This window comes from Geotrypetes seraphini, chromosome 15 (genome assembly GCF_902459505.1).
Source record: "Geotrypetes seraphini chromosome 15, aGeoSer1.1, whole genome shotgun sequence".
NCBI classification, from domain to species: domain Eukaryota; kingdom Metazoa; phylum Chordata; class Amphibia; order Gymnophiona; family Dermophiidae; genus Geotrypetes; species Geotrypetes seraphini.
In genome coordinates this window covers 4,155,589-4,179,606 of record NC_047098.1, presented here as the reverse complement: position 1 = coordinate 4,179,606, position 24,018 = coordinate 4,155,589, and the positions used below count along the sequence as shown (strand labels likewise).

The 24,018-nt window shown below is 43.1% G+C and overlaps 1 protein-coding gene across 2 annotated transcripts in view; it reads left to right on the top strand.

Annotated features, from left to right (window-relative positions):
- The window catches only part of USP48 (ubiquitin specific peptidase 48), a 173,943-nt gene that overhangs the window by 5,191 nt on the left and 144,734 nt on the right, over positions 1-24,018 (top strand). For both annotated transcript variants that reach the window (XM_033921536.1, XM_033921537.1), the window contains exons 4-6: positions 4,549-4,676; positions 15,288-15,412; positions 21,758-21,866. In XM_033921536.1, the coding sequence (XP_033777427.1) occupies positions 4,549-4,676; positions 15,288-15,412; positions 21,758-21,866 (362 nt within the window). The remainder of the gene's footprint in view (positions 1-4,548; positions 4,677-15,287; positions 15,413-21,757; positions 21,867-24,018) is intronic.

Genomic DNA, 24,018 nt, shown 5'->3' with positions numbered 1-24,018 from the left:
ACAATTTCAGAGCACTGGAAGAAGTTTAGGGAGGGTGGGTGAAGAAGATGCTGTGTTCAAAACTGGGTGGGGGGAGGATGAGATGCTGGACTCAGGAGGATTGGGAGGGGGAAATGGAAATTCTAGACCCAGCATAGATGGTAAGAGAAGTGCTAGATCCATAAATAAACTTGCATGTAGGTTTCTTCCTTGACTTTAATTGATCATAAATTTTGTAACATATATGTGAATATTGAGGTATTTAGCTTATTCTCTCTTTTTTGAAAATAAATTTGTCTTACTGAAGGTGCTATATGACTGAAGTTCTGTTACATCTCTTCCGGATTCTAGATGTTCAATTCCTTCCCACAATATGGGAGTTGTAGAAATCCAAACACTTCTGAGCACATGTTCGTCCCATTTCTGAAAGAGAGTTAGAGCCTCCTGTAGTTTCAATTTCTGCAAGCAATCCGTGCAGAAGTCTTTTGGATTTGCTCTGCATCTTTTCTTATTTTTTTGCTTAAAGTTGTCTTTTCGGTAGCTTGAGTGCCTTAAGACCCCTTTGCGGTGGTCCTCTGTCAGAGGAAAGGATGCATGATCTGTGGAGCTCTGGCTCCAATGATTCACTGAGAAACTTTGTTGGATATGTGGAGCTAGCTTGCTGTGTGCCACATTTCATGGACTCAGGGTCCAGTCCCCTGGAAGCCCACTTGCTCTCTGATCTTGTCAGGGGTTTAAATGCAGGCTGTATGTGCCTTGAGTAAAACTTCTCCAGGTTTCAGGGCACAGGCTATGTTTCCCATCTCTGGTTGAATGGAGAGGATCCGTGGGGGCGGAGGTTACAGATCTTCAAGTCTGGTCATTTTGGAGGCAGAAATTCCTTTTCCTCCATTCTGATGCATTGAAAAGAGCTGACAGGCAGGCACTTACGACACTGTGAGTACATCTCCATTATTTCCTATGGGAACTTGAGGAGTGGTCTATGAAACTCTCTAAAACTCATTTTTGAGAGTTTCTGAGGGTAAGGTTCAGGTCTCCCACCTCACCAAACCCCAAATCACTATTTTTTATTTTTGCTGTTTTGGGTGTGACTTCACGGGGGCAGTCATCTTGGATTTTTATCAGTCTTTTTTTCAAAGTTTTATTTCTGCCTCATAACCTCTCAATTTGATTAAAAATCATTTGGGATTGACTCCCCAGCCCTTAATCTGTCAAATGTGTGCAATGATTGCGCGCCGGATCAGCGACTGAATACCGTGTGCTGGGGGAGGAGTTGGGAGCTTTGGACTTCACCTCCTTCAGGTCGTACAGGACTGGGGAGTGGGCCTGGGCTCTTGATTTTGGAAAAATATCTCGCCCAGAGGCCATTCTGGTGTTTGGCACCAAACACCTGCGTTCCAAGTCTGAGCACTATTGGCGCGGTGCGAGCACCTCAGCAGGGCCCTGCAGTGGACAAGGTGTGAATTTTCACTGGACTTTTTTTGGCTCTTCTGGACAGTGTATTCTTCGGACTCAGCTCGTTGGATGCAGCCGGTGAGCGTGTTGGTTTTTCCTAAACCAGTTGTGCCAGTGGCAAAGATCCCTTTTCAGGAGTCCTCTCATCTGGCTATGGCAGAACTTGATTGCATTATGCCATAAGGCATTCCTGCTTTTGTCTCCTGACACTGCTTTTATTTTGGATCCAGCTGATTTCCTTGCTGGGGCTGGTCAACAATGTTGCCCTGAGAATCCGCATTTGGGCGAGGACCCTTCCATCAGCAGACCTTTTAAGCATGTCTTTGTCCACCATTTTATTGCTGGGGGTTCTAAACCTCTTTTTTTTTCCATCCATACAGTAGCTTGCATATTTAATCTATAGTGTCCTGCTTCCTCTTCTAAATCCTGTGAAGAGAAGAACAGAAGGACCTGCTGGTGGTGGATGATGGTGGTAGCAACAGTGATTGGGGGGGGGGGGGATTTCAGCTGAATCCAAACTGCAAATTTTGGTTGCTGGCCAGCATTAATATAGTGTGCACAAACCTGGTGCTAATAGCATGTTAATGCTGGCGGTACTTTTGACCATCGGCCCCGAAGACAAGTAGCAAAACGTTAGTTTGGACCCTTCAATACAGATAAGTAATGTAATGTAATGTAATTTATTTCTTATATACCGCTACATCCGTTAGGTTCTAAGCGGTTTACAGAAAATATACATTAAGATTAGAAATAAGAAAGGTACTTGTAAAATTCCCTTACTGTCCCGAAGGCTCACAATCTAACTAAAGTACCTGGAGGGTAATAGAGAAGTGAAAAGTAGAGTTAGAGGAAAAATAAAAATAAAATAAACATTTTAACAAGACAGCATTGATCTAAATACTTTGGAAGGTAGAAGAGAGGAGAGAAAGGAATAGAAGCAGAATGGGTCAGCGTCAGTGATGAAGTGGAGCAAGTAAGTTTAGGAGGAGCGATTGACGTTTCCAGAAAGGGCTTCTTCAGGGAAGAGACTTGGCCGACAGTCCCAGGATGTACTACGTAGGTAAAGACTATTCTGGCCTTCTTTTCACAACCCGGTGGAATCTGCTAAACTGACATTTATCAATAGCTCACTTAAGACACGGTTCAGATTTTCAGGCCAAAAAATGTCTTAACTTTTTCAGATCCACACTCATGACCCAGCACCTGGAAAGCTGTCACTCCTTAGGACACACAGAGAAAATATTGTCTTGAAACAGTCTCACACACATCATGAATTAGCAAGCAGTGCTCTGAAACAGGTTTCTATCATTGCCCTGAGTTTTGTATAAGGATTAAAATTAGGCAACAGCGAAATATAATAACTGGCTGTTGCCCAATGTTTGCCTAACATTGTTATTATATTTCATTTTTGAACTGTTGCCTTATACAAAACTCAGTGCAATGATAGAAACCTAATATGCCAGGTCTGAAAAGAATACCTGATAAGCGTGTGAGACTGTTTCAAGACAATAGTTTCTGTGCCTCTCCTATTTTTGGAATTATGAAGTTCTTGCAAAATATTTTTTTCTTCCCTTTTCACGTAGTGCTACTCCTTAGGACACTCTACACGGTCAGTGCAGCAACAGAAAGACAGACAGGGGGAGAGAGAAAGAAAGAAAGACAGACAGGGGGCCAGGGAAAGAGACAGAAAGACAGACAGAAAGAAAGAAAGGGGGCAGGGAGAGAGACAGAAAGAAAGAAAGAAATGCCTAAGTCTACACATCTATTCTAGCACCCGTTAATGTAACGGGCTAAAAAACTAGTTAGATAATATGCACATCCAGGGAGGGGGGAGGGTTAGGAGGTATACAAAGTTTTTAATCAACTATTTTTACGGATGGAAATAGGGGAGAAGGATGACAAATTTTGTGGTTTGAAAAATAAGTCTGAATGGATATATATATGTATTTTCTGTTTAAAATATGTATAATATAATACTAAAATTAGAGGAAAATTTCATAGTTATTCTAATGGAAATGATTGGGTTGGGTGGGGGGAGGATATTAATCTGTATGAGTCTTGTAAAATTTAAGTGATTTCTATAGTGTAAAATGATTAATTTATTCTGTTTTCCATTTATTGAATGTGATTTAAAAATGAATAAAGAACATATATTAAAAAAAAAATCCCCCGAAGTGGCAGTGGTCCTGAGCCACAAACCCTCCTCCCTCCCTTAAGCCCCAAAGAACTTGAAACGGTGGCAGTCCTGAGCCACAAATTCTATCTCCCTCCCGACGCACCAGTGCTGCAGTGTCCTGAGCAGCAAATCTCCCTCTCCCTCAAGACCCCCAAGCCCAAAGCATCTGAGGCATGAGCCCTCCCGCCCTGAAGTACCAGCTTGGCAGCAGTCCTGAGCCCCAAAGCCCTTTTCCCTCCCTCAAGCCCTGATGAGGCAGAAGCAGGCGGCAGCCCTGAGTTGCAAACCCTCTCGTTCCCTCCCTTCCTTACCCAAAGCGCAGCTGGTCAGCAGGAGGCAGCATCAAAACAGGCTTCTTGTGGCCAGCTCCGACAGGGGAAACTCAATCAACTGGAAAACAGGTATCCGGCATCCACCAATCTCTGTCGGTGCTGGATAGCTGAGATTCTACTCTAGTTGGGCTTTTACAAAGGCGCACTGCCAAGCAGTGAAGACACACATTCTCTAAATGACAATGTTGTCCAGCTGCCAATTGGGTGTCAATCAAGCAACAGCACCATATAGAGAATTGCGTCTCTGTCAAAGATAGGACCTGGAAATGTAGTCCAAGGTTTTCAAGGCCTACATTTCTGTTGCCTGCCTTTTTAACGTAAATGGCGCCTTCAATTTTTTAAAAACTTGTGTTCTAAATGGTGTTTTTTCACTTAGGCGCCATTTAGAGAATATGGGCCTAAATGCTGAGCTGTCCATAGAAATAGAATGGGCATCTTAGCATTTAACATGCATTGCTTGGCAGCACATCTTTGTAAAAGGACCTGATAGTTCCTAGGCCTCTGGGATTTAAGAAAGAAAAATAATGCTGTGTGGCTATTTGTAATGAATAGTTACTTCAGGCTTTGATGGCCAGTTGCAAGCAAGACTTTGGTTTATTTTCACAGAATATGAACCTCAAACAATTTGTGAACACTTGCAATACTTGTTTGCATTGCTACAGAGCAGCAATCGGCGATATATTGACCCATCTGGATTTGTTAGAGCACTTGGATTGGATACTGGACAGCAGCAGGTAATTTTAAATATAAAGCAAAAAAATAAACACCCCACCAAAACAGCTTCTGTCTTAAAACATATATCTCTGAAAAATGTATATTGACCTCTAGAGATAGTATGGAAAGGATTGGTGGTGGAAGTCTTAATACCATACCATACATAGTAATATAGTAGATGATGGCAGATAAAGACCCGAATGGTCCATACAATGCCCAACCTGATTCAATTAAAAAAAATTTTCTTCTTCTTAGCTATTTCTGGGCAAGAATCCAAAGCTTTGTCCTTAGGTTTTAACTATTGAAGTCTCCATCAAAGCTCACTCCAGCCCATCTACACTATCCCAGCCATTGAAGCCCCTCTCAGCTCATCCTCAACCAAATGGCCATATACAGACGCAGACCATGCAAGTCTGCCCAATACTGGCCTTGGTTCTTGTATCCCGCAAATGTTAGTTAGAAATCTTTGCAGCTTTTACAATATTACAATTGTTAAAGAGACATAGATATTACAAAGAAATTGCATGGAAGATATCATGCAGGGGAACTGCATGGGAAAGGATCAATGCACTGAGGAAAAAAGGTGAGTTTTCAGTGCTTTCCTGAATTGGAAGTATGTGGATGTTTGTCGAAGGCTGCCCGGGAGGTTGTTCCAGATTCTGGGCTCCTGAAACTCGAAGGTGGTCTCAAAGAGAGCCTTCCTTTGAACATGGCGTGCAGAGGGGGGTGGTAGTTTCTATCATTGGATTGTCCTTGATTGTGTGATTTGGATGGTGGTTGTAAGTCCAGCTGAGTTTTCACCATATATGGCCTTATGTACCATGCATGCTACCTTGAAATGGGCCCTGCTTCTGACTGGCAACCAGTGTAGTTCCTTAAGGAGAGGTATAACCCTTTCATATTTGGTCTTGGTGTATTTTGGAACAATTGTAGTCTCTTAAGGTCTTTCTCAGCAATACAGCAGTATAGGGAATTACAGTAGTCAAGGTAGGGGAAGAGGACTGCTTGGGCCACCATCCTGAAGTTTGTTGGGCTCCAGGCTGATTTAATGGTTCTAAGCTGTCTTAGATGGAAGAAGAACTTCTTGGCCAGTGAGCTGACCTGGTCTCTCATGGTTAGGGATGAGTCGAGGATGACTCCAAGGATTTTAGACGATCTGCTTATGGCTCTCTTATCTTCTGAGGCAAGGGTGAACTCTTGATGTGGCAAAGTGTTTTGTTGCCAAACCATAGTACCTTTTGTCTTCTGTCTGTTTAGTTTGAGGAAGCGCTAGCGAGACCATGTGTTCAGGTCCTCTATTAGTGTGGCGTTGTACTGAATCATCTTTGAGAAAGTATCTTTTGCTACACATAGGAGGTAGATGTCTTCTGCATAAGAGTAGGTGTGAACATGGGGACCAAGGTTTATCCTTGGTGTTAATTTCTTTAGCACTCTCCAGACCAGTAGAGGTTAATCTTTACGAATGGGTATATATCCAATCATGACCAGCAGGTGGAGACTGAAAACAAAACTGTGGGACAGTAAATAATATACCCCCTTCTCTATTTACATCAGTCTTCTTTCAGTCTCCAGCAGGTGTTGAGTGATCTGTACCCATCTCCCTTGGTAGGGCTGTTGGAATTTGTATAGGGGTTTCTAGTCCCTGTTTTTGGCCGGACAGAGCTTGGGCGGGCCCTGTTTGGGGATCCGTCCGACCTCGGGGGTGTCAAACCCGGCGGGTCTCGAGCGGGGTCCCTCCCCCCACTTCCTCCACCTCCCCACATTTTTTTAGAGGAGCCTCAGCAGTAAGCCTTGCCCCCTAAATCAAGCAAGGCATATTGCTTCGAGAGCCTGTGGAATCTGTTCTGTAAAAAAAAAAAAATCCTGAGGTAGTGCCGGTCTGCAGGGTTGCTTCCCTGTCAGTTTAATGTTTTTTTACTGTATTTTTTCTTCTAACCGGCACTTTGTTTCCAGCTTGGTTGCGTATGGAGCAATTGTGCCCTTCTCCGGGGGAGTGGGACACAATTAGGTCCAGCCGCGAGGCACTCGCGGCCGGACTGAATTCGGTAGTTTGGGCCGGTGAAGTGGTGGAACTCCGTCGGCAGCGGCTGCAGGCGCCCAGAGCTCCCCGCCGATGGTGCCTCGCGAGTCGGCTGGGAGCAGTGGGGAAGCCCGGTCTTCCCCAACCGCCCACGGAGGGATTCCCCGAAGGATTCCCTCTCAGCTGATTTTTTGACAGCTGATGCCGACTTGCCTGTTTTAGTGGCTGGGACTGTTCAGGCTTCTCAGCCCATGGAGGGAGCATTTTTGGCGGGAACTTCACCATTTTCTCTGTCTGGCCCCTCCATTTTGTCTGCAACCTCAGGTGACCTTCCCCCTGTATTGCAAACACAGGGGCAGGTTTCAGCAAGGACCGCTGCTGGGGCAGGGAGTCCCTGGGGACCCCAGGGGTTTTTTGCCCCCAATTTAATTTCTTTCTTTGTGCAGATAATTGGGGGTCCCACGTGCACCTGGGGGGTTTCGGGGGTGGTTTCCCTCCGCGCCCCCTATGGCTTTGCCTCCCTCTTTTCGTTTGGCATCCCCTCTTCCTCCTCCCTCATCCAAGCGCCCGCGGGGGGGCTTGGATTGCGAATTGGTGGTCGGAGGAGCGTGTTGGCATGGTTGAGGACCTGGCTGCTTTGGCGGGCTACCAGGATCCTCTAGAGGGGACGCTCGCTGGCAGCGGGGCGGCAGGTTTCCCGTCTTCCAGAGCAGATGCGTCCGTGGTGCGCTTTTTATTCAGAGGGATGAGCTTTTAGACCTGATGTAGCAGGTCTCCTTGGTGCTGCATTTTTGAAGTTGCGCCACCGTAGACCCCGCCTATGGGGGCCCCTCTGCTTCAGAGGGTCTGTCCTGTTTCCCGCTCTTTTCCTGTGCGTCAGGATTTTTGGGATTTTGTGTTGGCGCAGTGGTCTACGGGCGCCGTTTCGTTTGGTGTGCGCCTTGGCTCATGGGTATCCCATCCTGGAGGGGGATAGGGCTACCTTAATTTCGCCAATGGGGGACGCGGTGGTCTCGGCACTTCCTAAGCGGCATACAGTGCCTGTTATGGACGGTTCTGCTCTTAGGGTCTCTGAGGAGCATACGTTAGAGACACTTCTTAAGTATAATTTTGATGTCTCTGCCTTGGGGGTCCAGGCAGCTATTTGTGTGGGGCTGGTGGCTCGCACCGTGTTTCGGTGGTCTGAGCATGTCCTGGATCGTGAGTCTGATGACTGGTCCTTAGTGGATCAGGAGGTGGTGAAGTTTGAGATGACTGCCTCGTTCCTCTGGGTTGTTCTTTGTGACTTGGTGCTGCTAAGTCTGGGACTTTTGGTGGCCGCACGCTGTACCTTGTGGCTTCGCGCTTGGTCAGCGGTTGCCGCGTCCAAAACTGAACTTCCCAAAATTTCCCTTTCGGGGGTTGTTTTTTGTTTAGAGAGGACTTAGATCCGGTGGTTCAGACTCTGACGGACTCTGAGGTGCCCCGTCTGCCTGAGGACCGTGCCCGCCCAGCATCTCGGGTTGGCATTGCCCGGGGCGTCTGCGGGAATTTCGCAAGTTTCGCCTGGGGCATGGGACTGCTTCTTTCCAGGCTTCCGGTTTTTCCCCGGGGTCGGTTGGCTTAGCGCATGCAGTCTTTTCAGGGGGCCCGTCGGGGGGCTGGGAGTTCCCCCCCGGTTCCCCTGCTGCCCGTCCTGCGCAATGTCTCTTTGCCGGCGCCCCCTTTGGTTCCCGTGGGTGCCCGGCTTCGCAACTTGTTGCCCAAGTGGGCCAAGATCACGTCCGATCAGTGGGTCCTGGTGGTGGTGCGGGACGGTTATGTACTTGAATTTTGCCCGCTCTCTGCCGGATCATATCTAGTCTCTCCATGTCAGGTGACATGGGAGACGCTAGCCTTTCGCCAGTCCCTTCAGCGCTTGCTAGATCTCAAAGCAGTTGGCCAGTGTCCCCTCAGGAGTGCGGTATCGGCTGGTACGCCATTTCCTTTATGGGGCCCTAAAGGGAGGGGACCTTTCGGCCCATCCTTGGTTTAAACTGAGGTCAACAGGACTCTCAGAATTCCCTTTTATTCGCATGGACACACTGCAATCTGTCCTTCTGGCGGTTCAGCCGGGGGAGTTCCTGACTTCTCTCGCTCTGGCGGAGGCCTACTTGCCTGTTTCCATTCGGGCCTCTCCTCAGCTCTTTCTTTGCTTTGCGATATTGGGTCTGCACTATCAGTTCTGTGTGCTTCCCTTGGGCCTGGCCACAACTCCCTGGACGTTCGCCAAGTTGATGGTGGTCGTCATGGCGGCATTACAGTCAGAGGGCATTCTGGTGCACCCCTTCTGGGATGACTGGTTGTTTCGGGCGAAGTCATTGCAGGAGAGCGCCCAAGTTACGGCTCGGGTGGTTGAGTTTCTCCGGTCACTGGGCTGGGTGGTCAACCTTTCCAAGAGTCGGTTGGTCCCCGCTCAGCATCTGGAGTACCTTGGGGTTCTGTTCGTCACCTCCTTGGGGAAGGTCTTCCTTCCAGAGGCCCGGGTAAGCAAATTGCAATCTCAGATTCGCCTTCTTTTGGTGTCCCGGTGTCCTCGGGCGCAGGATTTCCTTCAAGTCTTGGGGTCGATGGCAGCGTTCCTGGATGTTGTGAGGTGGGCGCGGGCCCACATGTGTCTCTTCAGTATGCTCTGCTCCGTAGATGGTCACCCCAGAGGCTCAGTTTGGAGGTCCCTGTCCCTCTGCGAGGCTTGGCGCGCTGCAGTCTTCTTTGGTGGCTCCAGACCTCTCATCTGGTCCAGAGGATGAGTCTGGATCTATCGCAGTGGACGGTGCTTCTCACGGATGCCAGTCTCCTCGGTTGGGGGGGCTCAGTATCTAGGGTCACTCAGCTCAGGGCACCTGGTCCATGGAGGAGGCGTCCTGGTCGATCAACATGTTGGAGACCAGAGCCGTCCCTCTGGTGCTGTTAGCCTTCCGCTCCCTCTTGATGGGCAAGTCGGTCAGAGTCCGGTTTGACAATGCCACAGCGGTGGCTTATGTCAATCGTTGAGGCACCAAGAGCGCTCAGGTGGCGGAGGAGGCGGCTCGGCTCATTCTTTGGGGCGGAGTCACGCCTTCTGGACCTCTCGGCTTCTCACATGGCCGGGGTGGAGAATGTTCAGGCGAACTTCCTCAGTCACATCTTAAATCACAGAGAGTGGTGTCTCAGCCCTGTGGCTTTTCAGTTGATAATGCAAGCTTGGGGTCAGTCCCTGTTGGACCTGACGGCCACGAGTGGCAATGCCGAGGTGTTCCGCTTCTTCAGTCGTCGCAGGGATGGACTGGCCGAGGGTCTGGATGCTCTGGTTCAACCATGGCCAACAGAGGGGCTGTTGTGCATGTTCCCTCCATGGCCATTAGTGGGCAGAGTTCTTCTCAGCATTGTTCGCCATCCGGGTCTGGTGGTTCTGGTGGCTCCAGATTGGCCTCGACATCCGTGATACGCAGATCTGGTGACACTCTGGTGGCGGATCCTCTTCCTCTGCCTCCCTTGGACGACCTTCTGACTCAGGGTCCCATTCCCATGTTCGACCCGTCTCCCTTCTGTCTTACGGCTTGGCTTTTGAAAGGGGTCGCCTTGGTAAGAAGGGGTATTCAGATAGGGTGATTTCTACACTCTTAGGGTCCTGGAGGCTTTCTACCTCTCAGGCTTCTGTGTGGATTTGGCACTTCTTTGAGGGGTGGTGCCAGGTGCGGGGAGTGGTCTCTCTTCGCGTTTCTGTGCCTAACATCCTAGAGTTCTTGCAAGAGGGCCTGGATAGAGGCCTGGCTTCGGCTTCTCTCCGGGTTCAGCTTGTGGCCTTGTCAGCCTTTCGGGGGTTTGTGACTGGTCAGCGTTTGACAGCCATTCCTGATGTGATTTGCTTTTTGCGGGCGGCCAAGGTGCTCAGGCCTCCCGTGCGGTCCTCTGTTCCCTCTTGGAATCTCAGTCTGGTTCTCTCTATTCTGATGCACCCGCCCTTCGAACCGTTGGGCGGCTGCTCTTTGAAGGACCTTACTCTGAAGACGGTCTTTTTGGTGGACATTTCTTCCGCTAGGCGTGTTTCTGAGCTACAGGTTTTCTCTTGTAGGGCTCCCTTCTTGGAGTTTTCTAGGGAGCAGGTTGTCTTGAGGCCTGTTCCTTCTTTTTCTGCCGAAAGTAGTTTTTCCTTTTCATGTCAATCAATCTGTGGTCCTCCCGGTCTTGGGTAGTTGGGAGGGCTCTTCTGAGCAAAGACAGCTGAGCAAGTTGGATGTTGGTCGGGTCCTTCGCTCTTATGTGCAACGGACCCAGGAGATCAGGAAATAAAATCATCTCTTTGTCCTTCTGACTGGTCCTCTTAGGGGGGCTGGCGCTTCTAGGGCTACGATTGCATGCTAGATCAAGGAGACTATTGCTTCCGCTTCTCTTCTGGGGCAGCAGCCCGTTCCGGAGTTTCTCAAAGCTCATTCTACTCAGGGTCAGGCGGCTTCTTGGGCTGAGTCGTCGCTCGTGCCTCTAGTGGACATTTGTAAGGCTGCGGTTTGGTCTTCCTTGTATTCCTTTGTCAGACTCTTTCGGGTAGATGTTCTGGCGCGTCAGGACGCGGTGTTCGGTGTGTGTGTTCTGGTGTCAGCCCTTTGGGGGTCCCGCCCGTGTGAGGGACTGCTTTGGTACGTCCCATTCGTAAAGATTAACCTCTACTGGTCTGGAGAGTGCTAAAGAAGGAGAAATTAGGTTCTTACCTGCTAATTTACTTTCTTTTAGCTTCTCCAGACCAGTAGAGGTCCCCACCCTGTCTGTTGTTGTTGTTGTTGGGGCTGTTTCGCGGGCAGTTTTTGTTTTTTGCTGCGGGTTCTAGTATTTTTCTAGGGCCGGGGAGAATTAAAGAACAGCGTCTGTGGCTCGGCTGGCTTAGCTGGCGAGCTGTGGGGACATTTTCCTTCTGATATTTCTCCTCTGCATTTTCCAACAGCATTTGGGTATGTTATTTGTTACTCCTGTTCGGAGTTTTGTTTTCTTTCTGTTTTCCAGTTCTTAGTTCTGCTTGGCTATTCGGCAGACTGATGTAAATAGAGAAGGGGGTATATTATTTACTGTCCCACAGTTTTGTTTTCAGTCTCCACCTGCTGGTCATGATTGGATATATACCCATTCGTAAAGATTAACCTCTACTGGTCTGGAGAAGCTAAAAGAAAGTAAATTAGCAGGTAAGAACCTAATTTCTCCTTATTGTTGTGGGTGTATAGTGTAATGTGAGCATAGGGGTGGGTGGGCATAGGTCTCAGGTCTGTGAGCATAAAGTAGCTATAAAAACTATCTCCTCGCCATCCTAACCACTACACATACCTAAAAATAACAAAACCAGAAAAGACTGCAAAGTACCCTAAAACTAGTAGCACAAATCATAGCAGTACCCCAGTAACTCCAGTTAATTCACTCATGCCTCCCATCTACCACTGAAATAAATAAGACAAACTCAAACTTCGCCTTATACAAATACACTAATTAACTTTGAAGCAGGCCAATTATCACCAATCATACCATAATAGATAGCTGGGACAGATTAATAATATCACAACAGAAATACAGACCAAGGCTCTCTAACCCCAGTCCAGCTACCATGGTCATTCATAATCCCACCGCCTTCATAATACCAATGCCACAATATCTTCTTTCCTATTTAGTGCCAATTATTCTCCTTGTTAGCATGTATTCCTCCATCCCAGATCAGGATAGATATGGTGACCTGAGTCACCTTCCCCGCAGCAAATTCTTAGTACAAAGACCCCGCTTCCTTAGGCCTATCCCCATCACATCCCCTCACCCACGCCCAATAACCTCAAAATTGCACTGGCAAATGCAAGGTCTGTAAACAATAAAGACAATATGCTAAATGATCTCCTCGCAGAGAACAACTGGGACATCTTCCTAATTATCGAAAACTGGATTAAAGATAGCACCAAGCGATAGCTTGCTGAAGCACAGAAGTGGAGGTGTAGCCGTTGTCATTAAATCCTGCCTCAACTCAAGACTGGATGCGCTAGAGTGTCTCACCTTCTTGGTGGGTCATAAGAGACCTAACCTTCGCTTTGAAATACAGAGCTCCGCACTCTCCAATGGCTGTCTTAGATGGCCTGCTATCTGTCCTTAGCAAACTGGTCATCACATGGAGCAGTCAAAAGTTAGCATTGTCATCTCGATGCTGGAACTTTAGACCATTTATTGTTTTACTGCCCATTTATTATGGCTTTTTGGAAGTCGATCTGGGGCCAAATAAATTGTTTGTTAGAAAATCATGTAGCATTGTCGTATGACACAGCTTTATTTGGCATGTCTATGAGAGCTAAGAGCCAAATATCTTCCAATAATAACAAACTTTTAATGATTCTGACAGGAGTTGCCATTCAGCAAATAACATATAATTGGAAAAATTGGAACAGATTGAATTATAGTTTTTGGTGGAGATCAGTGTGTCACATTTATAAAATGGAAAGAACTTTAGCTATTCAAAAAGGGTATTTTAAAAAATTTCAGGATGTGTAGGGACAATTAATAAATTATTGTAATGAATAGATATCATTTTTCCCTGTTTAACATAAATGAAAGTATGGAGTGGGGGGTGGGTTTTTGTATTTCATTATTTGATATGAAGGGAAGGACAGAATTTATTATATTATATATATTATTTGATATTAGTACGGTGGGAGGGATGGGGATAAATCTTATTTAAGGAGAAATTTGAGGAATTTCAAGTGATGTATTAATTTTATTGTTGATATTTTCTGTGCACTTGATGTAAAATTTTAAATGAATAAAGAATTAAAAAAAAAAGCTGGCTAGCAGGTGGTCTGACCAGATAGTGTCGGTCCATGTTTATAAGGTTGATGGGTGAGAGGGTTGGGTCTTTGGATGAGAAGGAGATTAGGTTTAAGTGGTGACCTTTGTAATGGATAATGGTCGCGGGGGGATGGCGAATCCGTGGGAAGATAGGAAGGAAAGTAGATCCTTAACTGGAGGGGAATCATGGTTTTCTAGATGGAGGTTTATGTCGCCCTACAGAAGATTGTATTTGTCCTTGGAGGTATTTAGAAGGAGAAATTCAAAGAAGTCTTGGCTGGCTATGTTCTATTTGTTGGGTGCAATGTAGAACAGAGTGGTGCTTAGGTGGTGTGTGAATCCTTGTTTTGAGAGGTTGCAGGTGAGGATTTCTAGGTCGTCCGTAGATTTGGAATCTATAATCTGGAGGTTGAAGTGGTCTCCAAGGATGATGGCTATTCCGCCCTCTCTTTTATCCAAGTTTCCAAGTTTATTAAATAGTTTGATTAATCGCCATATCAAAATTCAAGGCGATGTACAAAATAAAACACGTAGTTATAAAACATAGGTAAAATATTATATAAATAAATACTGTTACAAACACAAATCACAATATTAAAGTAAACATAGATTATTGGACATTGTTTAGAAACAAAAGGAAAGTTCATTAATGGTTACAATGCATATTAAAAAAAAAAAAAAAAAAAGGTAATAACATAGGGGGGGAAAATTACTAAAAATATGATAATAAAAGATCGTTAATCGCTAAAAGCATCATTAAAAAGGAAACTTTTAAGCTTACTCTTAAATTTATCTAGATTCTTTTCTTCTCTTATGTATGTTGGAAGATCATTCCAGGATTGAGGAGCTGTCACCTGTATAATATACATATATTGGTATTAGCCTAGTATATGTGTTGAGTTAATATAAAATCTTATATTGATAACCTTGCACTGTAACTAAGGCAAATTGTAACCTGTTACCTGTTATGTATGTTTTAACCTGTTATGTATGTTTTAACCTGTAACCTGTTCTGAGCTCTTTGGGGAAAACGAGATAGAAAACAAATTAAATAAATGAATTCTGAGCATTATATCGCAGTGAAGAATGCTTTAGAATTAAAACTATGGTTTACCTTGGTGGCTAGAGATCTCAAAATATACTTGTTTTCCATAAATGTATGCGTGTCTGATATTTGAACTGATGGATAACATGACCTGTCATATGCCTGGTGGTTGAATTATTAGGATCCAATTGCCACACTTTTCTTTTTGACATTTGTCATAGAATATTTTTTAACTCTTTATTTATATAATCATGCCAGAGTACAGACAAGATAATAAAATACTTTTACAACTTTTCACAAAAAAAAACAGAGTAACTCACCCTCCCCAATCTCTTAATTATTGTATCATCCACAAGTGTTTCTGTAAATTAGACAGGACAGGAAAATTCCAAATTATAATTGTCACATTATTTTCACCTTTGCAGGTTACACTGTTGTCATTCCATTCAGCTTTTTGTCAAGGCTTTAATTTTATGTAATCAGACCTACCTCACGTTTTCCTTTCAACAGTTCTCTTAGGTTTGTTCTCTGCTGTTTGCTTGGACAGCTTTTGTTATGGAGGCCTTTTAATAAGGGTAAGGCCAATTGGCTCTAAGTCCCTCCCAAGAATCAAATTGTGGGTTTTTTTTGTTTGTTTTTTTTTACACTGTATCCAGGGGCCTTATTCAGTATGCAAACTCACTGCATTGAAATTACCAGTTGAGGAAAGGAAATTTTTACTAATCCTTTACTTTTTCCACCCCTTCAATGTATTTTTCTCCTTAGGATGCACAAGAATTTTCTAAGCTATTCATGTCACTGTTGGAGGATACATTGTCCAAACAGAAAACTCCAGATGTGCGAAATATCATCCAGAAACAGTTCTGTGGGCAATATGCATATGTTACTGTGTAAGTAGAAGGTATAATTTTGTAATTGTTCATTTTATGCTTGATTTTGGGGTGCAATTAAACTATTTGTTCCAAAGATGCTTGTATTGTTAGTGTTACAATTGCTCTGTATGTTGGTATTGCTGCTGTAGCTTAGATTGCTAGAAGACAGGCAACTTATAGAGGAGATTGGTAAGAAACATAATTTAACATTTTTTTTGGTAGAGGCAAAATGTTTAGAAAGAAGATGCAATACCCTACTGTTAAATTGTCTGTCTGTTTTTGTAGTGTCCATACCAGACTAGTCCAGAACAAGTGTGCTAATGTCTGTGGAGACAGAGAAAGAAAGTAGTTCTAAATGATTTGCTCCTTAAGGGTATCATGGATTTATACTCTTTTTAATCCAGTAAAGGATTATCTAAAGTAGTTATGGACACTGTAATGTTTTACACTTGTAATATCTGCACATGAACAAGTAAAATCATAAAATGTATTCCTTATCTTGTTAAAGCAGTCCAGATGAGTGGGTTATATCAAAAAAATTAATCATCCATCCAGAGCTCTGTCCCAGCTACTGAGCCCCAGAATTTATAGGTAGCGCACCTGGGAAAATGCAGTGCAGAGTGCTAATCAACTGAAAGTATGTATAGAAAATAACCATGAGCTAGTTTGGACTACACCAGAGAAATACCAGAATTAGAAACCTATATATCCACAATTCCTCCTCCCATGTCCCAATGAGGACCCCCAAACCCTATTCCTAACCCCATTTCCAAATCATCCCTCAACCCCCCCCCAATCCCTCCACCACCCAAGATATCTATTCCTAAGGATAGCCCTCCATTCACTATCCTAATTAAGAACCAATTACATAAGAATACCCTCTCCCCTGTCCAATCCCCTACTTGGAGCAGGTTAGCACCAATCCCCCTTCAAAAATATTTCAAATGGACCGCCTCATTGAAACCCAGCCCAGCAGAGGAAGAAGGAGGATCTCTCTCGTACCGCCCGGCCCAGCCCAGCCCAAACCAATGAGGGAGGATCTTCGGGCACTGGCACATGCTGTGCATTGGTGCTGGTGCCGGTGCCCAATCGGGTAAGAGTTCTATTTGCGGTGATGGGAGGGGATGTAGGATCGCGGGGGAGGGGGGGTGACGCGAGCGTGGGGGGGGGGGGAGGATGCCGGTTCGCAGGGGGAATGCCGGATCAGATTATCTCGGATCAGAGGGGGAGGGGGGGTGACGCGAGCGGAGGGGAGGATGCCAGTTCGGAGTAGGCGGGAGGAGGTTTTAGCATGCGTGGTATACGCGTGTGCGCGCTATATTAACATTTTATTACATAAATTTGTGTTCCCCGCGCGGTATATCTGTGTGCGCGTTTTACACAGGTGCGCGGTATATGAGTGAAAATACGGTAAACTTATTTGATCATTATCAAGTTGTAAATGTAATGCTTGGGTCTAAAATTGAAAATCTTATAAATAAATTAAAAAAGAAAAATGGCGTTTTTGGTTTTTTGCAACCCACATAAACTTAAACCTTGTTTATCTGGCCCGTGTCAGCCTTTAAGTTTGACATGCTTGGTGTAGAGGATTCCCAGAAGTAAGTCATCGCTATTCTGCTTAGAACTAAGAAGCCTATGACAGTCACACGGCCTACGTGAAGGCCTGGAAGACTCTTTAGCTTTGGTGCGACAAAAACAATGTGGAGCCCTTTAACGCTCCAGTTTTGGTAGTCTTGGCCTTTTTACAAGCTGGACTAGAGAGGGTCTAGCAGTAGGATCCCTCAAAGTACAAGTGGCTGGTCTCTTGTGCTTTACAACTTGAGGAAAGAAAGACTGTTTGGCTTCTCAGTCAGACGTGACCAGATTTCTAAAGGTTGTGTTCAGGCTGCACCTATCCGTACAACAACTTTTCCCTTCATGGAACCCTAACATCATTTTAAGAGGCTTTTAGTATGAGTCTGTACCAATCATTGCTGTTGGACCTCACTGTGAAGACAGTGTTCGTAGGTGACCTATCAATTGAGCGCAGGACAAAAGCTCTCTGTCAGTCATGTGCAGGACGTATGTGTGCCGCCGGTCCCGCCGCTTTAAACCCGTTACATTAGTGCTGTGAGAGTGTGTGTGTGTGGAACCTCCCCACTATATGTATGAGTCCTCGCGCTCCCATTGGGGGGGGGGTGTGGCCCACTACACTGAAAAACTCCCGAACTCTGAAAACTTAACAGAAAACGGAAGTTTTAAGTGTATTTGGGTGGCTTCACCCCTCAAAACCATCCCCCATTGGGAGCGCGAGGACTTCTACATGTACTTGGGGGCTTCCCCCCATACCCCCCTCACAGTGGTAACATTACCGGTCTAAAGTGGCGGGACCAGTGGCGCGCAATTGTTGGTGCGCTTTAGTTACGGAACCATGTTCCTAGTAGTGACTGTCTCACACTTTTATAAGTGCTCTCATGCAGCGAACCCTTTCTCAGAATCACAGAAGTGGGGAGTCTTCCTGCACACAGTCCTTTCCTTCCTCCCGAAGGTTGTTTCAGCCTTCCATATCAAAAAAAATGGATGAACCGGCTTTTACAGTTTCATTAGATGCTGAGAAAGCATTTGATAGGGTAGAATGGAATTTTATGTATCAGGCTTTAGAATGGTTTGGTATAGGTTCTGGATTTATACAAATGGTAAAAACATTGTATAGCTTCCCGATTGCAAGATTAAATATTAATAATAAGATATCTGATGGTTTTCAATTGCAGAGGGGAGTTAGACAAGGTTGTCCTTTATCTCCTTTGTTATTTGATGTTGTATTAGAACCCTTATTGTTAGCAATACAGCAAACGAGGGAGATACAAGGAATTCCATATTCAGATATGGAATATAAAATTTCGGCTTATGCTGATGATATTTTGCTTTATTTGAGAAATCCAGAGTCTACCTTATCTTCTTTATTGGAATTAATTGATAAGTTTGGCAAATTTTCAGGTTATAAAATTAATTGGAATAAATCTGAAATTATACCCTTGAATGTTTACTGTGTAAAAGGATTATTTGATATTTTTCCATTCATATGGAAAGAAGAAGGATTTAAATATCTAGGCATTCAAGTTAAAAAAACAATTGAAGATACTGTAAAAGAAAATGAAAAATATGTATTAAAAAAAGTAATGGAGTTATGTGAACAATGGAACCCATTACATATATCTTGGTGGGGCAGAGTTCAAACTATTAAAATGATGATGTTGCCTGTGGTTTGCTACCAAATGAGTATGATACCTATTTATTTTCAGGGGTCCTTTTATAAGAAGCTTAATAGAATTTTAACAAAATTTCTTTGGCTTGGTAAAACACCTAGAATAGCTTTAGTAACCTTACAAAAATCAATTAAGGAGGGAGGGGTAAATTTTCCAAATTTCTATAGGTACCATCAAGCCTATATTCTACGTCAGGGTATGTATTGGATCCTCCCAGAACTTATAGATAATGCACCAGATTGGTTATATTTGGAATGGCGCCTTATGTTTCCCCTAAATTTAGTTCATTTACCAAGTATTAATATACCTAAAAGATACAGAGAAAATAAAATAATAATGGATACTTGGAAAACATTGAGATTTATTGATAAATTAACACCCATCCCAATATATAAATCAACTAATCAATCCATATGGATAAACTCCAAGATCAAAATTGGCGGAGCTCAAATCCTTTGGAAGAACTGGATTATTGCAGGAATTAGATCTCTAGATGATATTATTTCAGAAGGTAAACTGCTGGATTTTTCACAATTGCAACATAGATTTGGTCTTAATAAAACACAAAGTTTTAAATGGTTGCAATTGAAGCAGGCCATTCAGGTTGGGTTCCCTGAATGGAAATCATTAAACAATCAATATAGTTTAAAGTTCTTATGCTTTAAAGCAGACTTCCTAGGACATCAAGCCGCATTGTGGTATAAATTAATATCTGGATATTTGAATAAAAAACCAAAAAATGGTCTAAGAGACATTTGGAGCATTGAGATTGGACATCAAATTAATGCATCTCAATGGCCACTAATTTGGTCTTGGAGAATGGGATGTACAGTGTCAGCGTCTATGAGACAAACATGGTTCTTTTTATTACATAGAGCTTTTTGGACCCCTACTCGTTTACAAAAACTAGACAGTTCTAAGTCTAATAGATGCTGGCACTGTAATCTAGAACCAGGGACATTAGATCATTTATTATATCATTGTCCTTATATTAAAATTTTTTGGAATTCAATTTGGCCACAAATTAATAAATTAATGGAAAATCATATTGCAATATCATATGATACAATTTTATTTGGAACAATGATGAGAAAAAAAAGTCAAATTTCACCAGAAAATAATAAGCTTTTATTAATTATGACAGGGGTTGCCATTCAACATATAACTAACAATTGGAAAAATTACAACAACCTAAATTACACATTTTGGTGGAATACAATATGCCATATTTTCAAAATGGAAAGAACAATAGCAATACAAAAGGGGACATATAATAAATTTATAAAAATATGGGGGCCATTGACAAAATACTGTAATGAATAAATAATAGAATACTTTTTCTTCTTTTCTTCTTTTAGAGATTTTTTTTTTTTTTTATGACACACATATAGGGGGGGTAAGGAAAACAATTTATATATAATATATTATAATATATGATACAAAATGTAACATATGATTAAAAAATAATAGAAGGGTGGGGGGAGGGAAAATGAATAAAATTTATCCAGAATATATTGTATTAGATATAAATATGTTATTGAATAATTATCAATTGTATTCTAATATGTTGTATACTTTTATAAAATTTGAAAATTAAAAATATTATATTAAAGCAATAAAAGGGTGGGGGGAGGGTGAAGGGGAAAATCAAATTCAGACATACATTGTGTTAGATATAAAAGTGATACCATGCATTTATCAACTGTATTTTATTATTATGTACACTTTTTGTAAAATTTGAAAATAAAAATATAATGGAAAAAAAAAAAAAAAAAGGAAGTTTGTATACCCATGTTCCAGCCCACAGGTTTGAAGAAGCACGATAAATCTACTGCAGGCGATAGATGTTAGGAGAGCTTTGCTCCACTACATTAGAAAAGACCATTGACTTTCATCTTTTTATTTTGACTAGTTGGGCTAGACAAGGCAGACTGGCTTCTAAGACATCTATTTCTAGATGGATTTGTGTGGCAATTTCATTGGCATACATTGGCTATAGGAAACAGCCACCGATATAGCTAAGGGCTCACTTTACCAGAGGAGTGGCTTCTGGGGCAGAGTCTCAGGCAGTGCTACCCGAGGTGATATGTAGGACGGCTACATGGTCTACTCTCATACCTTTTTGAAGTTCTATAGTGTGGATGTAGCGGCTTGTGAGGATGCTGCGTTTGGGTCCTCGGTTTTGCAGGTAGGCTCATCTGTCCCACCCTAGACACATGGGGACTGCTTTGGTATGCCATCTACTGTCCTGTTTCCTTTGTTCTTTGCACTACAATGGAAAATTAGGTTCTTACCTTGATAATTTTCTTTGTAGTAGAAGGGCAAAGAATTCCAGACGTCCCATCCTATAAGTTACTTTGCCTGCTTTCTGCCTTGGACAGATCATGGGAGTCCGGAGATGAAGAATTTTCCAGCCAGTTGGATAAGCATGTACAAAAAGAGAAAGAAAGAAAGAAAAAAAAGAAACAATTAGATCAAGAGTTCCAGAGCTATTAGCACAGGTTTCACATTAAGAAGTGGATTGTTAGTTTCACCTAATGTTGGTTTGAGTTAATGTTGTTCAATTTTACTTTTTGTTACAGAGAAGAACAGAACTGTATTGTTGGGGAGGTTTCATCATCCCCCTTCTATTTTCTTTTCTTATACTGGTGATCAACTGCTTTGGCACAAACTGAAGGTGGGGAAGGAGGCAGAGTTGAAAGCTGTATGACATCCTTCTGCAAGCAATTTGTGACCAGGGATACAAAACCTACTGTCTGGAATCCTTTGTCCTTCTACTACAAAGAAAATTATCGAGATAAGAACCTAATTTTCCCCTGTATGCATTACCTCCATTGATTTCAGATATATTGTATGCATATCCATTGTGCAAATCCTGAAAGCAAGACTAGCTTGAAACCCTTGAGGACAAGACTTTGAGACTCATGTATTAAATCATTGTCTTTGGTTATGAAATAATTCTTTGATTTTCCTGAGAAGTTGTTGGTTAATTTTCTCAGGGGAATTGGCAGTATTAAGTATATGTATAAGAATATGTAAAACTGTTTATTGGAGTAAGTCAGATGGACAAAGTTTATTTTTTAAATGGTTTAATATGTTGTTTTTTTTTTTATTGCAGTTGCAACCAGTGTGGCAGAGAATCTAAACTCTTATCCAGGTTTTATGAACTGGAGTTGAATATCCAAGGGCACAAACAGTTAACGGACTGTATCACAGAGTTTCTTAAGGTTCTTAATTTCTGCATTTTTTTCAATATTTGGCACGTTACCATAAGTTTATCTTATGACGTCACTTTTTGCTATTCCGTTTTTAGTAAAAAAAATTTCTTTGTGTGCTGTTATTTTCAAACCTTTTGCTGACTGCTTGACTAGTCTGAGGTGTCACATCACTAGTAGCTAGTGAGTATAAATTCTAACCAGTGCATTCTGTCTGAAGTGGGAATTGCGAGGCTAGTACGTAGGAGAAATGAGGCCCTTTTTTTTTTTTTTAAAAGAATAATAGGTTCCAAATGGAGAAGGCCATTTGAGAATAAGGGGAATGTTCAGTGGGCAGGGGTAAATTAGGAAGTCCTGAAAAAAGAAGTTGGGCGTAATCACATTTTCTAGTCAATGTATACCCAGTATAATTCTTTAGGATTAGAGAATGCCTTTTTGTAAATTAATAACATGCTTCAGGTTGGGCGGTAAAGGATTTCAACATATTTCTCAGGTGTGCTTCTGAATTTTTAAAATGTGTATCGTGTATTTGGGGCCCTCCTTTTTTCTACTGGCCGTACCTCTCTCTGCACCCTAGCATTCTTAAAGCTTTCGCTGTCATATTTTCAACTTGTTTGGCCACCTTAAGATCATCACATACAATCACACCCAAGTCCCGCTCTTCTGTCGTGCACATAAGTTCTTCACCCTGTACCGTTCCCTCGGGTTTTTACAGGCCAAATGCATGACCTTGCATTTCTTAGCATTAAATTTTAGCTGCCAAATCTTAGACCATTTTTCAAGCTTCACCAGGTCTTTCTTTAAAAAAAAAAAAAAAAGGTTTAAATGTTTTATTGAAAATTGAAAATAATTACAAAACAAAACAGCCAAAATTGGATATCAGCTTAATGCCCTTCACAACAGCACAACAACAATAGCCAACATCACAAAAGACAGAAAATGCCTCAGCAAACAGAACAGTACATCAGATATCCACATGCAACCTGCACCCCGCACCTCCCATCCTATATGCTTAAACAAAAACACCACATAAGATAACTTTCACCAGACCACCGAAAGAGTGGTTGATCGCTGGAATAGTCTTCCACTACAGGTGATTGAGGCCAGCAGCGTGCCTGATTTTAAGGCCAAATGGGATCGGCACATGGGATCTATTCACAGGGCAAAGGTAGGGGAGGGACATTAAGGTGGGCAGACTAGATGGGCCGTGGACCCTTATCTGCCGTCTATTTCTATGTTTCTATGTTATTCACACCATCCTGGGTGTCTACTCTATTGCAGATTTTGGTATCATCTGCAAAGAGGCAAATCTTATCCGACAGCCCTTCAGCAATATTGTTTATAAAATGTTAAAAAGACTAGGCCCAAGAACAGAACCTTGAGGTACACCACTGATAATATCCCTTTCCTCAGATCGATCTCCATTGATCACTACTCTTTGTTGCCTTCCACTCAACTAGTTCTTGACCCAGCCCGTCACTTTGGAACCCATCCTGAGGGCACTCAGTTTATTTATTAGACATCTGTTTGTAACACTGTCAAAGGCTTTGCTAACATCTAAATACACTACATCTAGTGCACTCCCTCTATCCAATTCTCTGGTCACCCAGTCAGAGAAATTGATTAGATTTGTCTGACAAGACTTACCTCTAGTGAATCCATGTTGCCTAAGGTCCTGTAATCCACAGGATTCCAGAAACTTTGCCATTCTCTATTTTAAAAGCGTTTCCATTAATTTGCTTACTTCTTCCTTACTTCTACTTTTGTGGAGAGGGACCACATCTGCCCTTCTCCAGTCCTCCGGGATTTGTGGATAGAAGTATAAACTAATGGACAGCAGGCAAGATCTTAGGGCTCAACAATGTAGACAGGTTCCCAAAGAATACTGACAGGATACCTGATGCACTGGCTTGTATAGTAAATAAAGCAGGAATTTGCTCTGTCTCCCCCTGTTGGAGGGAGGGTATATTCCACTGTTCTAGTAGGACTTAAGGAAAAATGAAGTACAGAGTGATGCACGCCAAGTTTCAAGTTTGTTTCTTGATCTACCGTCTATCAAGCATATCTAAACTGCTATACAAATAATTAATATTAGTACAATAAAATTGATTAGATTACAGAATTGTGTGAGCAATGGAATCCTTTGCATATATCTTGGTGGGGG